General features: G+C 35.9%; 1 protein-coding gene and 1 long non-coding RNA gene across 2 annotated transcripts; one reads left to right on the top strand and one right to left on the bottom strand.

Annotated features, from left to right (window-relative positions):
- Positions 1–574: 574 nt before the first annotated feature.
- Positions 575–9,421, bottom strand: LOC130433168 (uncharacterized). Its single transcript, XR_008908546.1, has 3 exons — positions 9,289–9,421; positions 4,580–4,802; positions 575–2,131 (listed from the first exon to the last, which is right to left on the bottom strand). It is a non-coding gene; the product is annotated as an uncharacterized LOC130433168 (long non-coding RNA).
- Positions 9,422–10,375: 954 nt separating this feature from the next.
- pnp4b (purine nucleoside phosphorylase 4b) lies at positions 10,376–23,532 on the top strand. Its single transcript, XM_056762771.1, has 6 exons — positions 10,376–10,497; positions 11,469–11,641; positions 16,316–16,419; positions 20,292–20,467; positions 20,561–20,751; positions 22,362–23,532. The coding sequence occupies exons 1-6, from the start codon at positions 10,475–10,477 to the stop codon at positions 22,598–22,600; spliced, it is 906 nt and encodes a 301-aa protein (XP_056618749.1). The 5' UTR covers positions 10,376–10,474; the 3' UTR covers positions 22,601–23,532.
- The last annotated feature ends 1,387 nt before the right edge of the window (positions 23,533–24,919 follow it).

Raw genomic sequence — 24,919 nt, forward strand, 5'->3', positions numbered from 1 at the left:
ATTTACAACCTGCAGTACCATAAAACCAATGGCCTATAGGAAGTGTTTGCTACGATGGACAGGCGAGATAATATCAATGCGAAATCTCTTTCCCCTATTCAGGGGAGCACAAGGCTTGAAAGTTAGATGCCAAAATTTGCTGTAGATTTATAAGTGTCATAAGGTTCAAATCATGTTAGGTGTGTGTACCGTCCAGTTAACAGTTGCCTTCATTGATTTAAATCCATGTCTGGTTTAATATAGTATATGATTTTCCCATCAGCAATGAGTCAAGACTATACCAGGGCAAAACGTAAAAAACATGATGTTAATAGATATTTTGAAGGCACCACCTGTGTGTTTATGTTTGTGATCGTCTCATCTGTATTTACAGTAATGTCGGGCACATCAAAAATGCAAACCATTCCTTGGTTTTAATGTAATACAGTTAAAGCATTTGGGAGCTTCTGATCACAATTTTACTCGGATTGTATGACAAAAAAAATCCAAAAGAGTCAACACCGAAAGCCATTCGTGTTTGGAAAGACATGTTGGGGTAAGAAAATAATGACAGAATCTTAGTGGGTCAAACATCCATTTATAACTTTAAAGAAAAACACTATACATTTTACATTACATTACACAAGTGACAAGATCTCACAAATTTGTCCCAATATTATATATATTTTGTCTCAACAGATGTGTTAGAAGTACACTGCAGCTGCTGACAAGACAAGGCTACTTGGCCAAGCATCAGCGTGTGTGTGTGCGATCATGCATGAAATTATAACACCGGGTACCACCGAGATGAGAATAACAATACACTCCCAACGGTACACCTCAATATAACTCTTTGTAATACTACATTAAACCTCACACTATCACTGACGCAAAATATTTAGCTCTTACTCTACATGCGTCCTCTTGGATACATCTGTCATTGTTTTTGTAAGGGCTGCCTTGTGGTTGATCTTCACATGAAGTGTAAAAATCATTGCAGTACCTACGATGATATGTCAACAGAAAACCATTAGCTAGACTGTGTTTTTATATGATGTGCAAAAATAATATACATATTTCCATTTAGTGAAACAATTTGCAAAGGAAGGTTGGGTAATAATCTCGTGTAAAACATTAGCTTCTGGCAAAGGATTGTGTGTGGGGCAGCATAAACACTATATGTTGTTTATCGGGTACCCAAAGTGTACAAGCAATTTTTCTTTCTAATTTTTTAAGCAATATATTCGAAGAGTATTTCGGACTTTGTTTCATTCAGATGGAAATAGGCAACATATCTTTTTCCAAATATTACAGTTATAGTTTACAAACAAATTTAATTCTTTCATCATTTACTGAAACCCATGTCGTTTCAAACACAGAAGACACAATACTACAAAGACATTTCTCCAAATATCTTCTTTCGTGTTTCACAGCAGAAAGTCCCTTATACAGCTTTTTAAAAACATGAGGGTAAATAAGATCATTTCATGTTTGCATAAACTATCCCTTTAAATAGCTAGAAAAAATTCTAACGAAGACAACCAACAGGAAGGTCCCATTAATTCACTCTTTTACCAAATTATATCCTGCAGTCATTTAGTGATTCTGTTAGGCAGCCTCCACTCTGTCTGATCTTGTCTGACCTCTGTCTCTTTGTATTATTCTGTGAGACCCGATCTCTGCCTAAACAAGCGTGGTTGAAGTGCTCACATGTTAAGTGTTTGACATTTGAGGAACAAAAGGCCCCCACTTCCCGAATACAGCCACGGATCAGCCAAAATCAAGCCCTGTCTGTAATGTCCCTATAATGAACTCAAAATATGCAAAACCACACGGGTCTCCCATTGAGATGAAGTGAAACTGAATTAATCGCATTCATGAAATACATGAGCGTTAACCTTTTAACTTGTCAGGTATGAGAGGACCGACTTCTTTCTTTCCACTGTATAACCTTTCTACCAGCATTGTGGTTAAAAAGGAGACATTGTATCACAATTTGTAACCTCTCCCGCACAATCACCATCTGATGTATGCTGGCCTTCTCCCCAGCCAGATCTCATAATGGTCAACCCAAGATCACATCACATGTTGCCTCAGGGATGTGTTTTTCAGGTCAACAGCCATATGGAAGATCAAAGGGGGGGAAGCATCTCTGCCAAGAAAGAATGAAGATTGTAAATCGGAGTAAAGATTCCCGAAAGTGAGGAAACAAAATAATCAAGAGTATATAGGAGAGTCTTGTCTCAATTCAATTTTCAATTCACACCAGTGACTTCCCCAGAGAGCAATGCGATCGCTCATAATCTAACCCTGTCATCGCCGCAACCAACATTCTTTTATCTTCGAGCTGCAGGTGATGTGCACTTCTGATAAAGATGCCTGGGGCATTGAGCTGTATTAATGTCATAATCACCTGCCACACACACAATGATGGGAAAAAGTAAATGGACCACGTGCACCTTTCCCCCAAAATTATTACGGCTTTCTATTGCATTGTTAAATAAGCTCATCGCTCCAGTTTCACATGTGATTATTGAACTCGTTTTCCCTTCCATGGCTGAGCTCAGAATAATGTACCATCCTTTGTATACCGATCTGTGCTTTCGTAATGTTAGATAATATAGCTACAATCTTTTCTTTTTCAGCATTTCTGTATATTTGACTCATGTACAGCAGTAACTTTATGATGTTGAGATTCCTCTTTTTACATTGAGGACAATCAAGAGTACACAACTATTACAATAGATAGAAACATTCAGTGATGCCCATAAAGTCAACATGTCATGATTCCGCTATCATCTCATGTTTATTCTTATTCTTGCAGCGGAGTCATGACTAAGTCTAGGGTTTTGTGTGAGAAGGACATGGCATGGCTTAGATTTTGGCTGTCATGCGCCTTCTCGTGTCTCGTCTATGGCCCCGCCCCTCTCGTCTCCTCGTTAGCTTCCCTTGAGTGTTTTATTACCCACACCTGCCTATTGTAATTATCCTTTGTTCGTCTCCCTATTTAATGCCCTTGTATTCTCTGTCCTGTGCTCGTTTGTTTTTGTACATACTTGTAAACCTGGATGTCCGTTTGCTTGTCTTAACTCTTGTACCAAGGATTTATCCATACGCTGTGTCCCAGCGTTCAATTCCAGTGCTCTGTTCCTGTTTTTGATCCTTTTGATTTTTGTTACCTTACGTGAGTTTTTCGTTCCTGTTTGGCAGTCTTGGTTTATCCCCTGTATTTTACCCCATTGTGGGTTTTTGTTTTGTGTTTATTAAAATCTTTTGTTACCCCGTACCGCTGCCTGCATTTGGGTTCTTCTCTATCACCACACGTTTCGTGACACAACACCATTCATTTAAAGTCAGGTGGGTGTAAAACCTTTGAAAATGGTTTCGGTGTAAATTGTTATTGTTTCATTTATTTAAAAATACATAAATATTTTTCAGGAAATTGTATATTTTTTTACACTAAATCCATTTTCAGAGGTTTTACACCCACCTGACTTTAAATGAATGGTGTTGACTTTGTTGGCAGCACTGGATGTTTCTTCTATTGTAATAGTTGTGTACTCTTGATTGTCCTCAATGTAAAAAGAGGAATCTCAACATCATACAGTTACTGCCGGACATGAATCAAATATCCAGAAATGCTGAAAAAGCAAAGATTGTGGAGGACCTGTGTGATTGTTTTGAAAATCAGCTGACAGTCGAATGACTCATGACATACATGAAACCCTTAAACAACTGTGACCAAACATAAAAACTGTCATTGATTGTTTACATCATACAGTATTAAGAATCAGGGGTATGTAAACTTATGCCCTGGGCTATTTTAAGAAATTCTGTTATTATTCTTTAGTGTGAACTTTATGTTAACATTTCTTTAGTGAAATAACTTGACTAAATTAAAAATAAACCTTAATTTTCAAAAATCCTCTTATTCTTCCAATCTCTTAATATATAAAAACTTTATTTTTGTGAGTGGATGGACTGCTACTGCGTCTGATGGACTACTTTAAAGGCGATTTATTTGCCCCCTCAGATTCCAAAGTCATAAACGTTTGTATCTCCGACACATATTGTCCTATCCTTCTCAACACGTATATCAATAAAAACATAATTAGTAAGCTTTCAGATGATTCAAAAATCCCGGAAAATTTACCCATAAGACTAGTTTTGTTGTCCAGGGTCTCAATTTTCTAAGCCTTTTCAGATACTGCCTCTGATACCTTTGCAGAGCAAATTTACACGCTTTTCTTTTCTTGACCTTTAGTCATGCTAATCCCCCATGACGCTCTGTAGTGAGTAATCAATCAGCATGCTGTAACTCAGTCTAATTAACCCCCTGAAATACTAGTCTAATACTCTGTGGGGTGGTTAACTCACAGCACTCGATGTGACTTGACTCTCGGTGGGCCTGATTAGCTATGAGAATTACTCTCTCCTTTGGAGTGCACAAGGAAAACTATGTTTAACAGCAGCTCTTCTAGAAAACATCCATGAGTGACAGTAAGCATCTCTCAAACCCAAGAGAGATCATTTCTACCCGATGACATGCTAAATTTCAAATCGTCATTTTAATGCTTGTGAAAATGAAGTAATGCCAGACCTGTTTCCAGCAAGTGGACTCAGTGTGGGTCACGGGATGCTGAGAAACCGACATCTCATTATATTTCGAGAAATTGTAGATAGTGTGATGACGCAATAGCACAACTAAATGTTGCGATGGTTAATTTTTCATGCTGCCAGGAGAACCGGAGTTATATGGACTACATGATGTTTTCATGGTGTTTCTGATGACATTTTGGAGCTCCAGACCTTTGTGAATATCACTATAGAAATGAAAAAAGATCAGAGTTTAAATACTGTACAGTAAAGTAAATAAAATCAGCTCTGATGCGAAATATTCCAATAAAATTTGTCAAGAGATCTAGAAATGTAGACAACCAATTTGACTTCACGGTCTCATTGCCAGCTTTGTGTCAATTTCAGCACCCTATTGTTAAGGTTCTAGAATGACACTGGCTTTTCACAAAGACATATGTTAATAAGTTTGTTTTGCTGTTTAAATCAAAAGAGCTGCTTTATTGTTACACAGTGGGGCTGTTGAATTGTTCAATCTGATTGGTTGACAAACGATCAAGGTATGCATTAACTTTGCTTGCTAAAGCACCCAACAAAAATCTCCAATCACAAAATCTTATAACGCCGCACCAACCACTCAATGTGCAAACCCATCCCCTTTCAAAAAACAGGTTAGTATAATATAAAAGATAAGCATGAAAAATTTGTATATGAATAGATAAAAGCTATATTGTACGTATTTTGAGCCATTAAGCTCATTTGATGGTATGACTCAACCAGTGTTGGGTAAGTAACTCTGAAAAAGTAATTAATTACTAGTTATTGTTGACACATCCAATAGTGTAATTAGATTACTGTACAAATTACTCTCTCCCAAAAGTATTTAGTTAATTATTACTTTTAATTTCTTATATCGACCTTGATTAGTTAAGTGATTCAAGGAAAGACATGAAACTGCTTAAAAATTTGTATTTAACTACATATAGTAGTATTATTAACAAAGCACTTACAAGCCACGTTTACACAACAGAATACGGGTTTACACAAATAAAAACGCTTCAGGTCTCACATAGACATCCGAATTCTATAATAGGGCTGTGACGCAACGGCATCTCATGTTGTGCTAGTGTGGATGCCAAACGCCGTCAAAACAAGGCGGCATGTTTGTGTATAGAGAATGTGAAGCTGAAGTCACGCCCTTTGTTGCATGTTATAGTGCCGGATTGTAGTCCGCTGTTATAATTGTTTTGATACCGTTACGTATTTTGTTTGATATATGGAGACATCGAAAGTGAGAGATCCAGAGGCTTTTCCTGAACGGCTCTGCGTAATGCTATTAAAGTTTTTAACACAGCAAGACCGACATACTATAGTTAAACATCCTAATCAAAGAAGAAACACAAAACACTGCATTGAACACACTAGCAGCCATCCTCCCAAAATGGCGCAACATTCAACGCAGCGTGACGTCGATAAACAAGCTCTATATCGTGTTTTAGTGCAGGGTTGCAGTTACACAGACAGATGGAGAGATATGAGCTGCGTGCCATCTGAAGGTTTGATTGTGTCATCCACAGGAGCAAGTTTGACGCTGTGCCACACTCAGTTACAAACAAAAGCACGCAAAGTTGAACTTTGTTGAACTCGCGACTAGACATGAATCAACCAACCCTTTTTTCTGGATTTTTTTAACAGTTTTGGTAATGAAACTTTTACGTTTACTAGGAATCGACAACTGCGTTATATATAGTCGCTGTAAGGTGTTTTTCATCACAGAGTTACGCATTGACACTATCGCGAGAGTTGACGGGATTAATAGCAGGTTCCTTAATCGCTTCTCCAGTCACTTGTTATTAAATACAGTTGTCAATCCCAAAAACATTCACAGAAATATACATGACTATGTAAAAATAAGTTATAAAGGTATAAAATAAAAATACTTCTGGTGCTTTTATGATACCCTTATGTGCAATTTTCATATTTCATAGGTTCACAAACCCTGACCCCTGCCATCGAGTAAGCAGCAGACATAAGAGTTTGGAACGATGCTAGTGCAGATGTTGGTACATGTTTAAATCGCTCAGCTAATAAATTATAGATATACATGAATGCTTCTCGATTTGCAACTAATGTAAACATTCTGTGATTCCGGCTTTTCCTTGTTTGGTATTTTACTCTGAGGCCTTGTTGTGTCTGTATGTAAAATATCCTGATGTTCATGTTTACACCCGGTGACTGTGTTTTCTTTATGCACTTATTTGGAGATCAAAGTACAATGTGAGCGATGTGTAGAAATCATATAGATTAAAAATGCCCCCAGAGAGACGAACCTTTTTGGCATAAATAAGTGCTGCTTTCTGACAGAGGAGAGATGGAATGGCAATTAAACAAAGATTATGTATTGATTCAAAAGTAAGATGTTATTGACTCTTTGTGAAGTAATGTCATTAATCTAGTCATCTTAAAGGGATACTTCACCCAAAAAAGAAAATTCTGTCTTCATTTACTCACCCTCAGATTGTTCCAAACCTGTGTACAATTCGTTCTTTTGTTGAACACACAGGAAGAAATTTCATATCTCATTGACTCCCATAGTTGGCAAAAAAACAATACTGTGGGAGTCAATGGGGGGCGAGATCTGACATTCTTCTAAATATCTTTTTGTGTGTTCAGCAAAACAAAGAACTGTACACAGGCTTGGAACAATCTGAGGGTGAGTAAATTATGACATCATTTTTGGCTGAATTATCCCTTTAAGTTGCATGTTGTTTTTTTAATGGAAAACCCAGACAGGATACTACAGAGATTACAGGCTTGACAGATCATCGCAGGCATTCGGTGAATTTAGACTTGATGGATCATTAACCTTTGCCCTCAACAAAGGCAAAGTTCAGATGATTAATTACAGGTTGTTCAAAGTCCAACTTTGATTTCAAAGCACTTGGTATATGAAACATGGAAAGGGAATCTAGATTTTTTAACCTTAAATCGTGTTTACACATTTGCATTACATCTAAAACAAACGATAATATTTGTTTTAGCCGTGTCATATTACCCCTTTAAATAACTAACAGCCAGTGAGATTCCCACATCTCCTAAAATTCTGAAGCCCATTAGGGACAATGAGAAACATGTCACCCCAATTGTTTCGCATAGACTCCCAAAGTAGAGCAAATAAAAGCAAATATGTTGTACAACAAAACATTACTTCATTTTACTTCTGAGTGCGTGCTAAATTGTGGAGTTATTAAAAAGCACGCATTATTATTACAATCTTATGAAGATAATATGGTTCGCAGCAGGGGTCAACGAGTCACTCATGATGACAGCTCATAGAGGAAAGTCAGTGTTGGGTGAAATTGTGTTTTGAGTTTCATTTGTCATCAAGTATTGTTTTGTTTGTTTGTGTGTGAAGGGGAGATGTATGGAATATACCCACAAGGATTGGTAAACCCAAAGGCAAATGTACTTAATAAACAGACCAAATAATGTCTTAATGAACAAAAGATTTCTATGACAGTTGTAGAGTGTAGGGTGCAGGGTTAGGGCAGTGGTTCTCACGGGGGCCCAGGATTGATGCAGGGGAGCACATATTTTGGGGCATTATATAAAATATAGAAATGTATCATACATTTTATGCATTCAAACATCAGAAAATAAGACCACCATCCAAAAGTATTGAAGTATATTCCAGCATGGTCTAACAGAAGTGGTTTAAAAGATTATAAGATTATTGTGCACCAAAATATCTGACAGAGAAGTCAATGGAGGGTCTTCATAATGACAATAACTAATAGCAACACTGTCAACCAAAATGTTCAAAATAATCAAACAGATTAAGTAATGTAAAGTTTTATAAAAAACTTTCCACTCACTTAGATGTTTTAAGGTCCTGAAACACTTTTTTACTTTTGAGTAAAGTATAAAGATAATTTTGCTAAATTAACTTGAAGTTTTTACTAAAACTAAAAAAAATTGATTTACTCCTTGTTCAATTTACTCAATTTAAAAAAAGTTAATTGAACACAATTAGTCAAGAATAATTTCCAAATCCCAGCATGCTTTGCGCCAGACTACATTAGGAGAGAACATTTTAAAAAATAGGATTTATTTACACGTTTTTAGTAAGGTTAAAGACTTGTAAGTGTTAATGTTCACGTATCTTAGATATTTATAAGAGTTTGACATATTTTTCAGTTTTGTGGTGAACATTGTTTAGAAGAGTGGTGCGTGTGCTTAGACTCTGCGAAGCTACATAAAGCCTGTAACATGTGTTATGTTACCAGTGAGCAGGAACTGGGCCAATGCAAGTTCTGAGATCAGTTTCTTCTTGCTCATTTTGGGTTGCATAAATCGAAGTGTTAAATTTATGCATATTAAGACTAAAAAATATGTAAAAAAATTAACTCAAAAAATGCAATTTTATTGTAGTTATGAAAGGTCTGTCTACTTCGTTTCATGAAAAAGCATAAATTAAATATTTATGTCCAACTTGTAAAGATTTGGTAAGAACTTTAACTGAACAGTAATCAAAAATGTGAAAGTTCTGCTTATTTCTGTGTATGTGACCTGAAAAGTGCGAATGATTATTTATTGTTTCACTTTAATGACTGCAATAGTTATTATAGAAATGTAAGATACAATATAGTTGCTGCATGTAAACTCTTATAAAAGCTCGTTGACATAATTACATTTAAACCAAAACAAGGTAACTTTAAAAAAAGCATGTTTCACCTGTGAATCCAGATGGCACTGTGCCGGTAAAGTACATTTACCTTGACCAAACGCACACGTTCCCCTTTCCTGTTGGTTACCTGAAGGGACCCTGTGGCTCTGACGGAGAATTTCTGTTGGTGAGACAGCTGGCAGACTGGACATCTGGACAAACAGTCACAGTCAGTCTCACCCGTCAGCTCTGTAACGCGTCATCACATGAAAACCAATCATAAAGACAAAGTAGCAATAGGAGAAGTCATATTAAAATGTGTGACAAATAATAAAGTACATTTATACAGTATATCATGTCACGGAAACCAGGTGAAGATATTATTTGGATACATGTTTTTATCAACTAAATAATCTTTAAATGTTTTACAGTACAACTTTTATACAGTATATGAACATTTTGCTTAAAACTGTAGGTTAATCACCTACTTTATGTATACAATACATATACTATCATATACTATCTTTTTTATGTCACCCAGTAAATGAACAAAGGTAAATTCATCTTTGCACCAAGTAGAATAAATAAGTAATCCATTGACATTTCTGTCCTTGTTGGTCAGCGTGCCTTGGAAATGTAACTGTTATGCAATCACATCTGGGTATTTTACTTATTAACAGGTGCTACCTTGGACCCCTGACTCAAAAAAAAACCTTGATAGAAAGCATGATTTATTCAACAAAGCCGACAAAGGTCATGAGGCAAACAGATAGTAAGGATAATGCATTTGTGCTTAACTGCACTCACAAATTTGTTTTTTAACCCGGCTACCAGTTATATTATCCACTACTGTAAATTTGGCTTTGTAGCAATTTCTGACCTTGGTACAGTACAGACATGCCAGTTACATGTTTCGTTCTGTTAACAATCGCGCTCGCATGCATGAGCTAACTACAACATTTTTGATAAAAGTTACACATAGGCTAAACTAAAGGCAGTGTCATGCATTTCCTGTATGCCAACTGTCTGGACCTGTCTGTTTTTTTTTTCATTTTAGTGAGTGAAATGTCAAGTTTCTCAGGGGATGGTATAATTTCTTGGAATGGACGTGGAGATTTCCCACTCCACCATTTATGCAGCCAATGGGACGAGACTTTACAGAGTGTACACCTTTTTTTCTCTCTCTTATCTGTTCTCATAGGATACACTTTTTTTCTAGGTGCTGTCTGTTTGTGACTGCCAGAGGCTGAGATCATGCACACCAAGGAAAACTCATGGTAAATCGAAGTTTTATATTATAGATTTAATTTACACACCCTGTAAAACATAAAAACAAACTTTTGGATACAACTTAAATGAACTAAAATAAGGGAATTGATAATGTAATGTGGATTCACATCTGTTGTATTAAAACAACTTGAAAGCCTTTATCTGTTTAATCATATAAGTAATGCCAATAAAAATACAGCAGCCCTGTCAAACACAGATGAGTCACAATAGAGCAAAATTATTCTCAAATGAGATGCAATTAAATAGATATTTTAGTTCTGCATGGTGAAAATTAGCTTTTGTCTATTTTTTTGAACTCTATGGAAATGGCAAAACATTTTTTACATATTCTTTACATTTAAATTAAATTTAATCGCTTAAAACAGTCTCTGCTGCTGAATTTAAAAATAAAATCCACAACTAATGGAACATTTGGAACATCAGATAAAAATGATTTCTGTTGTTAGTGGTCAAATAACAAATTAAGTTTGATGGATCTTGCATTTAAGTGGATGTCTGCTTTGGGAAGTGCTCAAATATCTGCACATAAATATCTGCATACAAACTTTCTGTTACTGTGTTTTGAAAGTGTGCTCACAAATTCAACAGATAGTTTACCCAAAAATCATCATTTCCTCAACCTCATCTAACCTCATGCGAGTAAGTGATGACATTTAGTGGTGAACTATCCCATTAAGTTCATGTTTAATGGCCTATGAGTGCATATACTGTATATACAGGTATATTAAATATGAAACCACATTGACCCTTTAATGTATAAAAATCACCACAGAGCAGCTCTCAAAGCCTCCTTGAAATTAGGTTGTGTTACATCCAACGCACTATGTGTGATTACTTTGAACTCTTATTTAATGCAAGTCATATTCAAGAGATCGATTTCATAAATCATGTAGGATTTAATTTAATGCATTGGTAATCTGTTTATATGCCCATCCTTCTTTCCTTCTTTTCATTGAAGCTGCTGTTCATTCGAGGACTGTAAACTGACTACAGAATGGCTGCTGAGCAGGACGAGACACAGGCCGAAGATCGCCATCGTGTGTGGCTCGGGTCTGGGGCTCCTCGCGGAGAACGCCTCTAACAAACAGGACGTCCGCTATGAGGATATTCCTAATTTCCCAGTGAGCACAGGTACTGGATACTGGAGTGATGGAAACATCGCTGAAATACATGTGTGGGTCATTACAATCTCAAAAAGCCAACAATATGTACAGTGCATAGATTAAAAAAGTTCTACAAGTATTTAAAGCATCTGTTCACTTAAAAATGAAAATTCTGTCTTCATTTACCAAGTTGTTCCAAATGGAGTGAAATGATTGTTTTGCATATACTGATCAAAATGAGACATCTAAACTTGTTTCTAACAAAGATTATTTTGTTGACTGGCTTAGTTTCTGAAGTTTTTGGCCAAAATGCATCAGAAAGTTTCTCTACTAACAGTGTATTCTGAACATAGTTTGAAAATTCCCAAGATGCATTGTAGCATTTTCAATTCTGTGTTTCTTATTTGTTTTTCTTTTAAAGATTAGTGTTTTAGTTCTTGCTGGCTTCATTTATGCTTTAATATCTTTGTTACTTTTTGTTATCAGTTGAGTTGAGAGTTCTCTTAATGAATGATGGTTACCATGGTTGAGAATTGTGTGTTCAATGTTGAGATGTAATTGCATGACCCAAGCCTGGATCATAAACACTCAACACAAACTGTTTAAACAGTTATTTGATCAAAGTTTGGGTCTGTATGAGGCAGAAAATATTTACAATTATAGTAAAAGACAAATAAACTTGTTTATTGTTTTAAAGAGAACTTTGAATATTTCATTTGGCTAATTTAACATCCACAAAACAGAAATGTATGAATTTCCTGAACAACAGTAATCGGTGTGACAATAATGTCTTTATTAGAAAAATAAGACAGTCAGCATTACAAAAATAAACAAATTTAAGTTGGCTAAGCAGAGTATCATTACTTTGAAGAATTAAATAATGAACGTTGAGTCAACACAAAAGTCTTACTGCATCAGGTTGCCTAATTTTTTTACGTTGTCAAAAATAGTTTGATTACAACATTCTTCCAAATATCTTCCTCTGTGTTCATCAGAACAAAGAAATGTTACAGATTTGGAGCAACTCGAGGCTGAATAAACGATGACAGAATTTTTATTTTGGGCTGAACTGTCCTTTTAATCTTCAGTGCTGTTTGGACAAAATATTGGTTATAAAGAATATGACTCAGTTGTAGGTAATAACAGCCTTTACTTTTCTTCATTGGCTTAATCCCTAATGAATAGAAAACAAGTCAGTGAGCAACGCTTGAAATCTTAGCAATAATAAAGTGAATGGAGCGGATGTTTTGATAATTTACATATCCTTTTAGTCAGCATGTAAAAATGCACCGGAGAGTTGGCGCTAATGCATGGACGAATCAGAATCAGTTTTTCTGTACTGTCCCTCATTGTATTGTATGGCTAACAAATTACGCACAGCTCCCGGTAATATGAGCTACAAAATGAATAACTACTGCCTATGAATAAAATATGACTGGAGCAAAAATAGCTTCTAATATTTGCCACGGGGAGTTCATACTATGATATCGCGGACAGATTTAAATATTTATATGTTGAGGTGAATAATCTTGAGAAGCTGCATCAAATCATAGTTGTACCACCTGTAGGAGATGTGTTTACTTGGATTATGGTTTATTATGGAATAATAGACTTTGACTAACATATAAATCTGTCCAATCAGATATCATGTAAGTCTCTGTGACAGAGCGGTCATGTTATTGTCATTGATTGAATTTGATTTGTTCTTGAGTGACATATTGATTTATGGCTACATTTATACATTTGGCAGATGCGTTTATCCAAGTTATGCGATTTTGATCAATGTTTGTTTCAAACCAACCATTGCACACTAGAGAAACATTCTTAATGAACATTTTTGGCTTTTGATAACCTACATTCAATAAGTACATGTTTTGATTCAAGCTACTCTATGCATATGCACATTATGCATTTCTGATTAAAATATTAAAGTTTGGTTAATTGGAAAATTGTAAGCCTCGCTATATTTATCTCCAAACTTTTCTCATTACACACATTGTTTGGCCAAATTGCGTGGCGTCTGATTAAAATGAAAATCAGCCTGCGTGTGCTGAGCTTCATTTGCTCGTTCATTTCTGGAAGGTTACTGGAAATACATTTCACGCCGAGTGTAACACCCCCCTCTCAGTCTGAGTTTTTGTGAGAGCCATTTGTCATCGCTCAAGCTAGAAAAGACCGATTGGCCCTTGAAAAAATTGAGCTATTATTCCACCAGAACCTCATTACGCTGCAGGTTTTAGGGCCAAACAAATCTCATCAGCCAGAATTCAAGGTTACACTTAGCTCAATCAAAGTGAGTTTCTCTAACCACAAACAAACTGCAGCCTTATCATCTTTTTAGGAAAGTTAGTTCCACCTGTTACTCCTCTAATGATGCACTCCTTGATGACACCAGCAGTCCTCCATGAGCGGCGCAAAACAACTCTTCTGATTGGCTCGATGCTATCAGTATGCTGAATGAGGAAAAAAATGCAAATCGATGAACTTTCAAATACAGCCAAGCCAGCGGGATCTCTGAGACTTGGGAAAAGTCATCATTATTAGTCAATTACCATAACATTATCGAAAAGGATGAGATGGCTGCTCTAATGGATGGCAGAATGTGACCCTTTGTGTACTTATTGCAGAGCCATGCATCATCAGATGGATATCTCCTTTCGTTGAGTAGACGCAATATATTATGGAAAGAGCAAAGGGGTAAATGCTTTACGGCGGGAGGTTATATATCATATCAAGGCAGCTTTACCAATGCATTACATTGTGTTAGAGCAATTCCAACCAGTAAAGTTTAAAGGGGTCATTCGTGGGAAGTACGTGTTTTTCTTTGTCATTTGTGTGCTATAAGTTGCCCGTGCATGTATTAGACACGTTAAATTGCAAACATTTAAGTGTTGGAAGAAAAGATGTATTTTATCTAGAAGCGAATGCTCACCCAGACCTGCCTGAAAAACAACGTGTAACCACACCCCCACAACTTGACGTCAGCTCGTGGTGTAATTTGACTAATACCGCACCAAATCTACATGCAAGTAATGGGGGTGGTCTTGTAAATCTCATTGTACCGGAACAGCCTGATGTTCTGAATATTTGAAGAGGCAGTTACATTTCCGTGCAGTATTCGACCAATCACTACGCACTAGTGAACTGGCCAATCATAGCATACTGAGCTTTTCAGAGCGATGAGCTTTGTAAAGTATCAGTGCGTTTCGGAGAGGCGGAGAAAAGATGAGATACAAACATGCACGGTGTGTGGAAAATACAGCGTTTTTAACCTTAAAACGTGTATACACATTGTATTACATCTAAAGTAAACATTAATATTCGTTTTAGCCGTGTCAGATGACCCTTTTAAGCAAATTACAATTCAATCTCACATAAACTATTTTAGAAGCAGCTTTGTCTTACAAAGTTTGTGTTTTTAAGAGTTAGCCCTGAAAATAAAAGTCCCTGGATATCCAATCTGGGTAACAGTTTAGAATACTGTTTCTTACTTAATGTGTAAGCAGAACTAACAGGCAATTCCTCATTAATACTGATATCTGCTCTATTAACTACTAAGGAAGATGTGTTATATCATCAGTATGGAGCAGCATTTTATCATTTTGTTACTATAATAAATTCACTCAATCATCCTTAAGAACGTCTATTAGTTATCTACTCATTCAGATTCTACATATATAACTATGAAGTAACTACTATTAAACAGTCAGATACACAATTGACCATAACAATAATCAAGCAGTGGACATTTCTTCTTATTTACTATTGCTAGTACTTCTATTGTGGAAAAACACTGCTATTGCCACTATTACTACTACTATTATAGAAATTAAATATGTATTACATGGAATTCTTGTACTCCAAAGAGTCATTCAAACACATTTTCTTTTGTTTTCAATTACCAGAAATCAACTCCACCACTCCATAATTAGCCACTTACCTCAAACAGGTTTATGATCTTCAAGAACAGAATTTGTGGTTGTTTTCCACAGCATATATCATGTTACCGTATTTCCCTGTATGTAAGGCAAAGACTGGTGTAACAGTATTCTAAAGTGGAAATGTAGGGAACACATTAATAATTACTTAAGAGTTACCACCTAATTTAATGGGTTCCCTACATTTCCACTTTAGAATACTGTTCCAGGTTCTAAGTAATTCTCTCACAATTATGTAGTTATTCTCTATACATCAGTAATGGGTCACTTCAAATTTTCCAAGAAATATATTTTGCATTTCCAATACAGTAATAGTGGCAATAGCAGTGTTTTTCCATAATAGAAGTACTAGCAATAGTAAATAAGAAGAAATGTCCACTGCTTGATTATTGTGATGGTCAATTGTGTATCTGACTGTTTAATAGTAGTTACTTAGTTATATATGTAGAATCTATAGTAGATAACTAATAGTAGTTCTTAAGGAGGAATGAGTGAATTCAAAAGCTTTTGTTTAATTAACTGTAACTTAACAAAATGATAAAATGCTGCTCCATACTGATGATATAACACATCTTACTTAGTAGTTAATAGAGCAGATGTCAGTATTAATGAGGAATTGCCTGTTAGTTCTGCAGTAATTCCTTCTAACTTACTCACCAAGTAAGAAACATTATACTAAAGTGTTGGGAGGAATCCATTTTTCCTAAATGCCATGATGAAAGTTCTGAACACTATGCTGTGATATACTTGTGTTTTTTGGACAGTTCCTGGTCATGAGGGGCGTCTTGTATTTGGTAACATCAAAGGCAAGTCCTGTGTCTTCATGCAAGGAAGGTTTCACCTCTACGAGGGTTATTCAATGTGCAAGGTGAGTTTAACTTTATGTTTTATTTTGATTTACAAAAAAATTTGATTTACAAAAAGATTTTTAAAAATCCTGCGTGTTTACAATTTTTCTGCTCTCTTGTATTCTTGCACCATTAACTTGGCTCTCAATAGACTGTCAAGGGGTAGGACTATCCTATTATAAATCTTACATATGCAGGGGTTTCTTGAGGTAAAGGTCAATCTGCTTTTAGTTTATTTTATGCAATCAATGTCCGGATTGTGTGTTTCATATTGTTCCTTATAACGTCGGCTCAAGGACAAGAGAACTCGATGAAAACCGATCCTATTTGCAAAAACAGAGCGGAGCTGTCACCTCCTGTATGGGCCATTAAGTGTATCTGTCACAATCAGAAACCACACCGCATGAATGCTGAGAACGCAGGTGCAGAGAAACAAACAACCCGTCACTCTTATCTCACAGAAGCTCAGACTATATCCACATCGCAGCTGTAGAATAATGCCAGTAATGGTCAATGGGTTTGTGTGGATGAAAATATTCTTTTAGTAAATATGTTTTTGTGGAGAATGACCTTTTAGCAAAGAAAACAGTTTTGTGTGATTAGATGGGGTAAAGTTAATTTTAGGTTGTCAGAATGCATTGATTGTATGCAATAAGTCAACTTTGTTTAATTAAGTTTTACACAAGTAAATGAAACATTGATGTGAACACCACTATAGAACTTATTATTATTCATAAATAGAATTAGCATTTATTTCTGTTTCATGTCAATTTAAGTTGAATTTCTAGCAATGTATCTGTTTTTTGTAATTTTCGTATTTATTTATTTTTCATCTTGCTAAATTGGTTAAAAAAAACAGTTTTTTGTTTTAGTTTATATTTTATTTATTTAAAAAAAGGTAATTTTTTAGGTTCAATTTTTTTTCCTAGTTTTATACAGTTTTTCATATTTGTAGCCATATATAATTTTACAATGTTAACGATTCTTGTACTAACATAAAAACAGACTATTTTTCATTCTTTATTTGAAACTAAATCCATGTGTTTAGAATAAATACAATTAATTTTCATGTACAGTATCTCACCATCTCAAATGTACACATATCTGTCCAGCGGAATTATTTGTCTGTTGTGCAAGAGAACAGAGATTCTTTTTACCAAATTACAGAGCTACCTTCAACCTTTTGCCCCGAAGTGGAACCTTCATAGTAATTGCAGGCCTGACAACATGACACAATGCATTAGAATTAGTTGTCATGGTCACCATGCCCATCTACAGCAACACACAAGCTTTTTACTCCTAATGTGTGGCTATAGGGTATAGTCATCAGTGCATTATTAACCACTATATTATTAACCTCTAGCCTTTACAAAACACTGCTTTGGCTGCAATGTCATAATGGCTATTTTTCTTTGTGCCGTGTAAACACACTGAAGCAGCAGTCAAATGTGCGTACTATCCTTGTTTGAAATGGGTACATACAAAATCATTATATTTCGAAAATAGTATGCTCCCAATTTGGTATAATATTGTCCAAGTATTTTTTTTTTGTGTTTATCTGTGCATGTAATATTGCCCATCCCTTTATTCACAATGTGTGTAAAGTTTTCTTCTGGCAGTTATAGTTTTACATGGTGGCAAGGAATTTGGATAAATGTCTCGTCAGTTTTGAAAGATGAGGTTTCACACGCAGTTTCTGTCAATCTCATAATAATATTGAGTACCTATACAGCAGTATTAAATACTTATTATCTTCGAATAGTATTTAGTTTGATCAAATTTATAAAAGACAGATAAGGCTGTAAGATTATTTCCAAAAAAAGACGACGGCCTTACATCGCTATAAATTTGTGTCGATTAAATTATGCACGTACACGCCGATTGCCAACAAAACACATAGGACCTAGTTTGACTCACCGCGTACGGTTCATGTGCAGCATCTTTCAGCGCTGGGACGGCTCCATCTATCAGTTTCAAACGATCTCCAAATCCACCGTTTATATAACATTCATCACAAAATGCAAGTGAGCAAACAAACACTGCTAAACTTCCGTCAGCCAGGTACCTTTGCATTGATGGGCGTGCTCTTTCTCGTGCTGGCTGGTTTAAACGTGGGCGTGCTCTTTCTCTCACTCTTGTGCGTGAGTGTGATCTTTTGCTCTTTGGATGACACGTGGGCATGCTTTTCCAGGAGAATTGTCCAATAAGGGACTAAGAACCCTTAGTATGAAATTACTTTTTGAAAAAACTTTTAAAAATACCTGTACGAACCCTGGCAGAGTGAATAAAGCACAGAAATACTACATTTTACTCTAAAATACACACATTGCAGTGACGTGCCATTCCATGTTGACCTTTATGCACTCTGCATGATTAGCTAACTAACCAATCAGGTTATTGCATCCTTTATCAAGCTGAGTTTGACTCATTTGTGCATTTGTGAATGAGTGATCAGTCCATTAGCATTTGGCTGACTCAAATCTATGAATCATCGCGAAAGTCTGTTCCAACCCACAATATCAGAAGTAAATAAATTTGCACTAATAATCAGCGCAATTCATTTACAGTGTATGATGGGAACTTGCTAAACGGAATGCATTGCATTTTGAATCTTTAAGCGATTGCTTGGACATTTGCTGTGAAGAATGATTCTGCTGATTTTTTTGGGGAGCAAAGTAGTTTGTACAGTGTTCAGACTTAAAGCTTGTCTGTGAGTGTTTCAGTCTTTCAGATACTGTACATGAATCAAATAGAGAGATTTTAAAACGGATCATTTGGTTGGTTTCATAGTGTTGTTTTGTATTTCCTAAATAAATGTGTTCTACACATATTTAAAGATATTTTCTACCTCCTTTGCTGTTTATACTATATTGGAGCTTAACATAATTTATTTTGGTTTATGTGACTTTTTTCACTATACAACATAAAAAATACACTAGGCAACTGAGCTAAATGATATGTAATTATTGAACCACCCAGGGGCGGACTGGCCATATGGCGTTCCGGGTGTTTTCCTGATTGGCCGCTATCGTTTGGGGGCGGAACGGATGCTCTGGCCGATCAGACGCACATGATACGTATGCAAATCCCCCCCCCCCCCACGTCCACAGATGGTAGAGGGCCGATATGGGACAAAAAAAGCCAGTGCCAATTTTACTTCCCAGCCCTGCCCTGGAACCATCTATGTAACGCAGCCACATGATCTCTAACCCATGAAGATGTCGTCTTTGATTTATAGGTTTGGGGTGTATTTTCCACAAATGCCTATGCACCTCTTTGACCCGTCGGTGTACAGTTGTAATGGAAGTGTTGCTGGTGGCGGCCCCACACGTCCACCCTGGTTCGTCCACTGTGGTTCATCAGCCAAAGCACAGACTGACAAACTGTGACATCTCTATTGAGCGATGCTATACTGAGCCTGAAAATTCATTGTTCATCTTCTGCTCATACTGACACATCCCTTAATGGCATTCTGCTCCCCGATCTTATATTTATCCAGTTTGGAATTACTGAAGCTTGTTTCATCCTTACTGAAAGCTGTGGCTGGCCATGTAGTTTCATAGCAGATTCTTAATAAATGTAAATCTCTTTCTATAATATCTATTTATAATATCTATATTATTTTAATAATATTATTTCATTCTATAATAAATTTCAATTTAATATCTAATATGTGTATATGTGGTTTATTTACTTACTTTCATGCTATTGACGGATGCTTTCATCCAAATGATGAATAGCCTGGGAATCAAACCCATGACCCTGGTGTTACTAGCCATATGCTTCCCTACTTGAGCTAAACACGAAAGCCAAACTCATTTAGTACTAAGGGTCTAGTGAACGTACAATACCTGAAGACCCTTTGTTGCATCCTTTGTGGGTATTTTTCCAGGTCACATTCCCTGTTCGAATCTTCAAGCTGATGGGTGTGGAGACCATTATCGTGACAAATGCCTCTGGAGGTCTTTGTCAGGATTTTAAAGTGGGAGACATCATGGTTATTAAGGATCATATTAACTTGCCGGGGTTTGCTGGACAGCACCCGCTGTGTGGGCCCAATGATGAACGGTATGTAAAATGGAAATTGAGACGGGGACGTTGGTATGCGCTACTTTTCGTTGAATAAAACAGGGTGAAATCTTAAACTGTACATCTCTTTAGGTTTGGGATCCGGTTTCCCTGTATGTCTGATGCTTACAGCAAAGCCCTGAGGAAGCTTGCTCTAGACATCACTGCCGAGCTGGGCTACTCCAATTTTGTGCGTGAGGGGGTCTACTGTATGGTTAGCGGACCCAACTTTGAGACCATCGCTGAGGCACGCATGTTACACATTTTGGGGAGCGATTCTGTAGGTATGGACTATTTGCATGTTTATTCCTGTTTTTATTCATTTTCTTTTAGAAACTATTACAACCTCAACTAATAATATTGGCTAACAAAGACAATTGTAAAATGGCTCCAAAGGGTTCATTAAAACTAAATCATTAAAAATGTATACTAAAAACAACACCTTTTGTGTTTAGGTAATGACAACAGATCTCTGTTTTATTAGCACCATGTGTGTCAAAATAAATGACACAAAACAATGTGTTAAAATGAACATATCAATTCAAAGAGTGTATTTATGTTATTCTGTATGTTATGTACATTACGGAACTTCTTTAAGACAACAAAAAGTTGGAAAATCTTGCAAAAACTTTGAAGCTCGATATCTCAAAACTGCTCAGAATGCAAATAATAATTTGCCATTGTCATCTGTAAAATAGGTGCCATTTAATACATCGAAGAAGCTATCTTTGATGTAACAATACACTTTAAAAATAGGGCATAATACTGTATTTATATTCAAGAATTTGTAAATGTTTCAACTAACAGTCAGCACAAAATTAGCTATACCACAGGAAAATAAAGTATATTTTTCTATATTTATTGGTTGTATATTTTGGTTCCAAAATTTGATTTTAAAATCTTTCAAAAAGCATGTTTTTTATTATGTTAGCATGTTTTTATTGTGTTTTATTGTGTTAGTTCAATGTATTTTCTTTTCAGTTATTATGGCTTAAATCAAAACAAACCAACTGCAGTTTGATTGATATTGATTGTAATGCATGACAAAACAACATTATTTTTGAGTTATCTCATTTTGGAACCAATTCATATATTTGACTGTTTATATTTGAAAATATATGGAAAAACAAATTCTTGTATGCTTGAACCAGAATCATTTGCCAGACATTTTTATCCAAAGCGACTTACAAGTTGTAGAGCATATCACATTTTTTCAACACGCTTTACAGTACCTAAAGTTTACAGGGCCATGTTAGGAGGATTAAAGCAAGGGAAGCATGGGAGAACAACAAACGTTTTAAACATAAAACATAGACCGTTATTGGTTAGTTAGACAAATGCAGAACATGAATGTTTTGAGTTGTTTGAGTTAATGTTTTTATATATTGAAACATTACACTATATTAAATAAAATATAAGGAATTGCTGCTTTATATGTTTAAAAATATATGCACTTGGTTCTAATCTATGGAAATACTTGTCTGTGGTAGTAGCTCTTCATTGGAATGCTTTAACTTGTTTTCCTCTGTGTGCCGTGCATATTCATAAATAGGTCCTTCATACAAATTAGTTAATGATGTGCCATATTATGGCAGACGGAGGAGACCTGTCCTGTTGATAAGGATTAGGCCCACCCAAAGGGCCAAAGAGACCACTTCAATCAATGTAATTAGGTTAATCAGTGATCTCAGCAGTACATACTCTGGTCCTCTGATGAGCTGAAGGGTGGGTTTTGATAATTGAGCTGAGATTACTATCAGAATGAATAATATTTCTGGAAAAATATTTCCAATTATTATTCCCAAGAAGTAAGAAAGTCCCAGACATGGACATGCTTTTGTATTGTGCCATCTTGGTGCCATTTAATTATGTTTCTCTCTGGATGTGGCTGCAGGCATGAGCACGGTACCAGAGGTGACTGTAGCCAAGCACTGTGGACTGAGTGTCCTGGGCCTTTCGCTCATCACCAATAAGGTTTCTCTGGACTACAGCCGGGAGGAAAAGGTCAATCACGAAGAAGTTCTGCAGATCAGCAAAATGAGAGCTGAGATGCTTCAGAACGTGCTCATGACATTCATCGCTCGCTCTCATCAAGTGGAGACCATCAATAACAACAACCCCAATGCTGTGTAGTGTCAATCAGACCGATGAATCAAGGGAAGCATCGACGTGCATTTACATTTAGTCATTAAGCAGACGCTTTTATCCAAAACGCGATGAACTTAAATGATTCATGTTAAGACGTTTAGACAGGGGCTCTCAAACCGGGACCAATGGGCCCTAAGACGTATCCAGGGTGTCACAGATTGTGTGGCATTTTTTAAAATATAGAAATTTATCATAGATTATATGCAATCGATCTTCAGAAAAATACGACCACCAACCCAAAAAGTGATGCTCCAGCATTATATAACTAAATATGTTTTTGGTTTACTAAATATACAAGATTGTAGATCTTTATTTGGCACCGCAAAGCGATGCACTCTACACAAAGGGGCCTTACAACAACAAAGTTTGAGAGCCACTGGTTTAGACTGTTTATCTTTAGTGCATGTGGATGGTTGAAACTTTCATGTATATAGCAGACCTCCTATGCTTTAGAGGGAATGTACTTGATCTCCAGCGGATGATTTTCATCTTGTTTTTCTGTATTCAACTTCGCATTACAAGAATGCAAAAGAGCAAAACTGTAAATCAACATACCTCTGTTGTTATGATGATGCAGGAATGTTAAAAATCAACATTTTTGAGAACCAATAAAATTATAATAATACTGTGGACAGGTAACAGACTTAATGCTTTCTCGATGTGATACAAAAATCATGTTTATCTATTCCTTCATGTGATTTAAGGTTTAACTTGAGAAACAAAATGATGTTCAGAGGAATATACATAATGTTGCTGGCGAATCTAAATGACTGCAGTTTTAAATTGATTGCTGTACACAGTTTTAATATACTTTTTTTCATTTATGAAACATCAGCAAAATCACTTTGCATGAGCTGAATAATTAGTCCTAATTCATCCGATGTTTAAATTAAATAATAAAATATAGCTTTGCTTTACGATGCTCTGAAGACCGATTCATCTTTGTTTATAGGCTTGTGATAATAGAAACTAAATGATGCTATAAAAGATGCTAGGAATTGCCATGTAAGAACACTAATTGAATAATTTAACTATGGTGAACACAGTTGAGATTACATCATACACTTTCAGTCCTTCACTTTTTCAGCTCTCACTGGATTTTGTTAAATATAATTATCACCTCTGTGGAAAAATCTTTAGTCACGTTTATGTAATCTTGGGGGACAAAGTTTTGAATTATTAATACTGTTCATTAAAGACTTTTCTCTTCCAAGATGCAACTTTGAGGGTCAAAAAGTCATTCTGCTAATTAGCGCCATCTTTTAAGTATTCCTATCAATAAAATAGATTTTGACTTAATCAAGAGTTTTGACTGCGTGGACGTTGCGGGCATAACCTTCTTTGATTTTCTTTGCATGTCAAATACAGAAACCAACGTGATGGGTTCAAATGAATTTTATCGCCGACAGCTGCATTCCTGTTTTTGGAGTCAGCAGAAAATATTTGTCCCCTCTGAACATTCTTTGGAGCTTGAAAAGTTCTGCTGTACTCTGGATGTTCCTAAATCCGTTTCTGAATTAAAGTTTAACTTTTTAAGCTCTGACATATATTTACAAAGAATAAAATGTTTATTGTGCTGTCCTGACTTGTCACTAGGTTATGGAGGTGTTCCAAAACACACCGAACAAATAACCAAATCTGTGCAGAAGCCAATCGGGATCTGATGAGGAAAAGCTGCAATAAAAATTTTAACTGGAGGAAAGAATAAATCATTTAGCAAATGGCTGAACTGCAAATGATTAAAAACAATTAATGCAATCATTTTGCAGATCATGATAAATTCAGTGTAGACATTTCTACCATGAAAACAAACAAAAACACAAATAAGCAAGTAATTAAGTAAACATATGAGTGATCAAGACAAAAAATAATAACTCAAAGATGGTTTCTATTTCACACCGGTTGCTCAACAATGAGCTGCTTAATGGACACGTTGTTGTTCCATGAATAACAAAATGTAGGAATATTGTACTGAAGGGAGTTTTCAAATTCCTAATACAATTATGCCAAGTCACAGAGTTCACAAAACTACGGCAGATGTTGGAAAGCTCCGGTGTGTTGTTGTATGATCTATAGCCAGGGCGTTAGAATGTAGGATCGTTCACACAAAATGAATAGTTTCGTCATTTACTCACCCTCTTGTCATTCGAAACCTGTATGACTTTCTTCCTCTGCAGAACACAAAAGAAGATAATTTTAAGAATGTTGGTAACCAAACAATTATGTCCCCCTTGACTTCCATTGTATGGACAAACAACCACAGGGACATTTCTCAAAATATTATTCTGCATTTCAAAGAAGAAA

Source organism: Triplophysa dalaica, chromosome 12 (assembly GCF_015846415.1).
Source record: "Triplophysa dalaica isolate WHDGS20190420 chromosome 12, ASM1584641v1, whole genome shotgun sequence".
NCBI lineage: Eukaryota > Metazoa > Chordata > Actinopteri > Cypriniformes > Nemacheilidae > Triplophysa > Triplophysa dalaica.

Excerpts from the sequence above, each read along its gene's own strand:
- pnp4b (XM_056762771.1), top strand. The coding sequence starts at position 10,475 with ATGCACACCAAGGAAAACTCATG. Across the intron at positions 11,642-16,315 it reads TAATTTCCCAGTGAGCACAG|TTCCTGGTCATGAGGGGCGT; the intron begins GTACTGGATACT and ends TTTTTTGGACAG. Across the intron at positions 20,468-20,560 it reads TGTGGGCCCAATGATGAACG|GTTTGGGATCCGGTTTCCCT; the intron begins GTATGTAAAATG and ends ACATCTCTTTAG.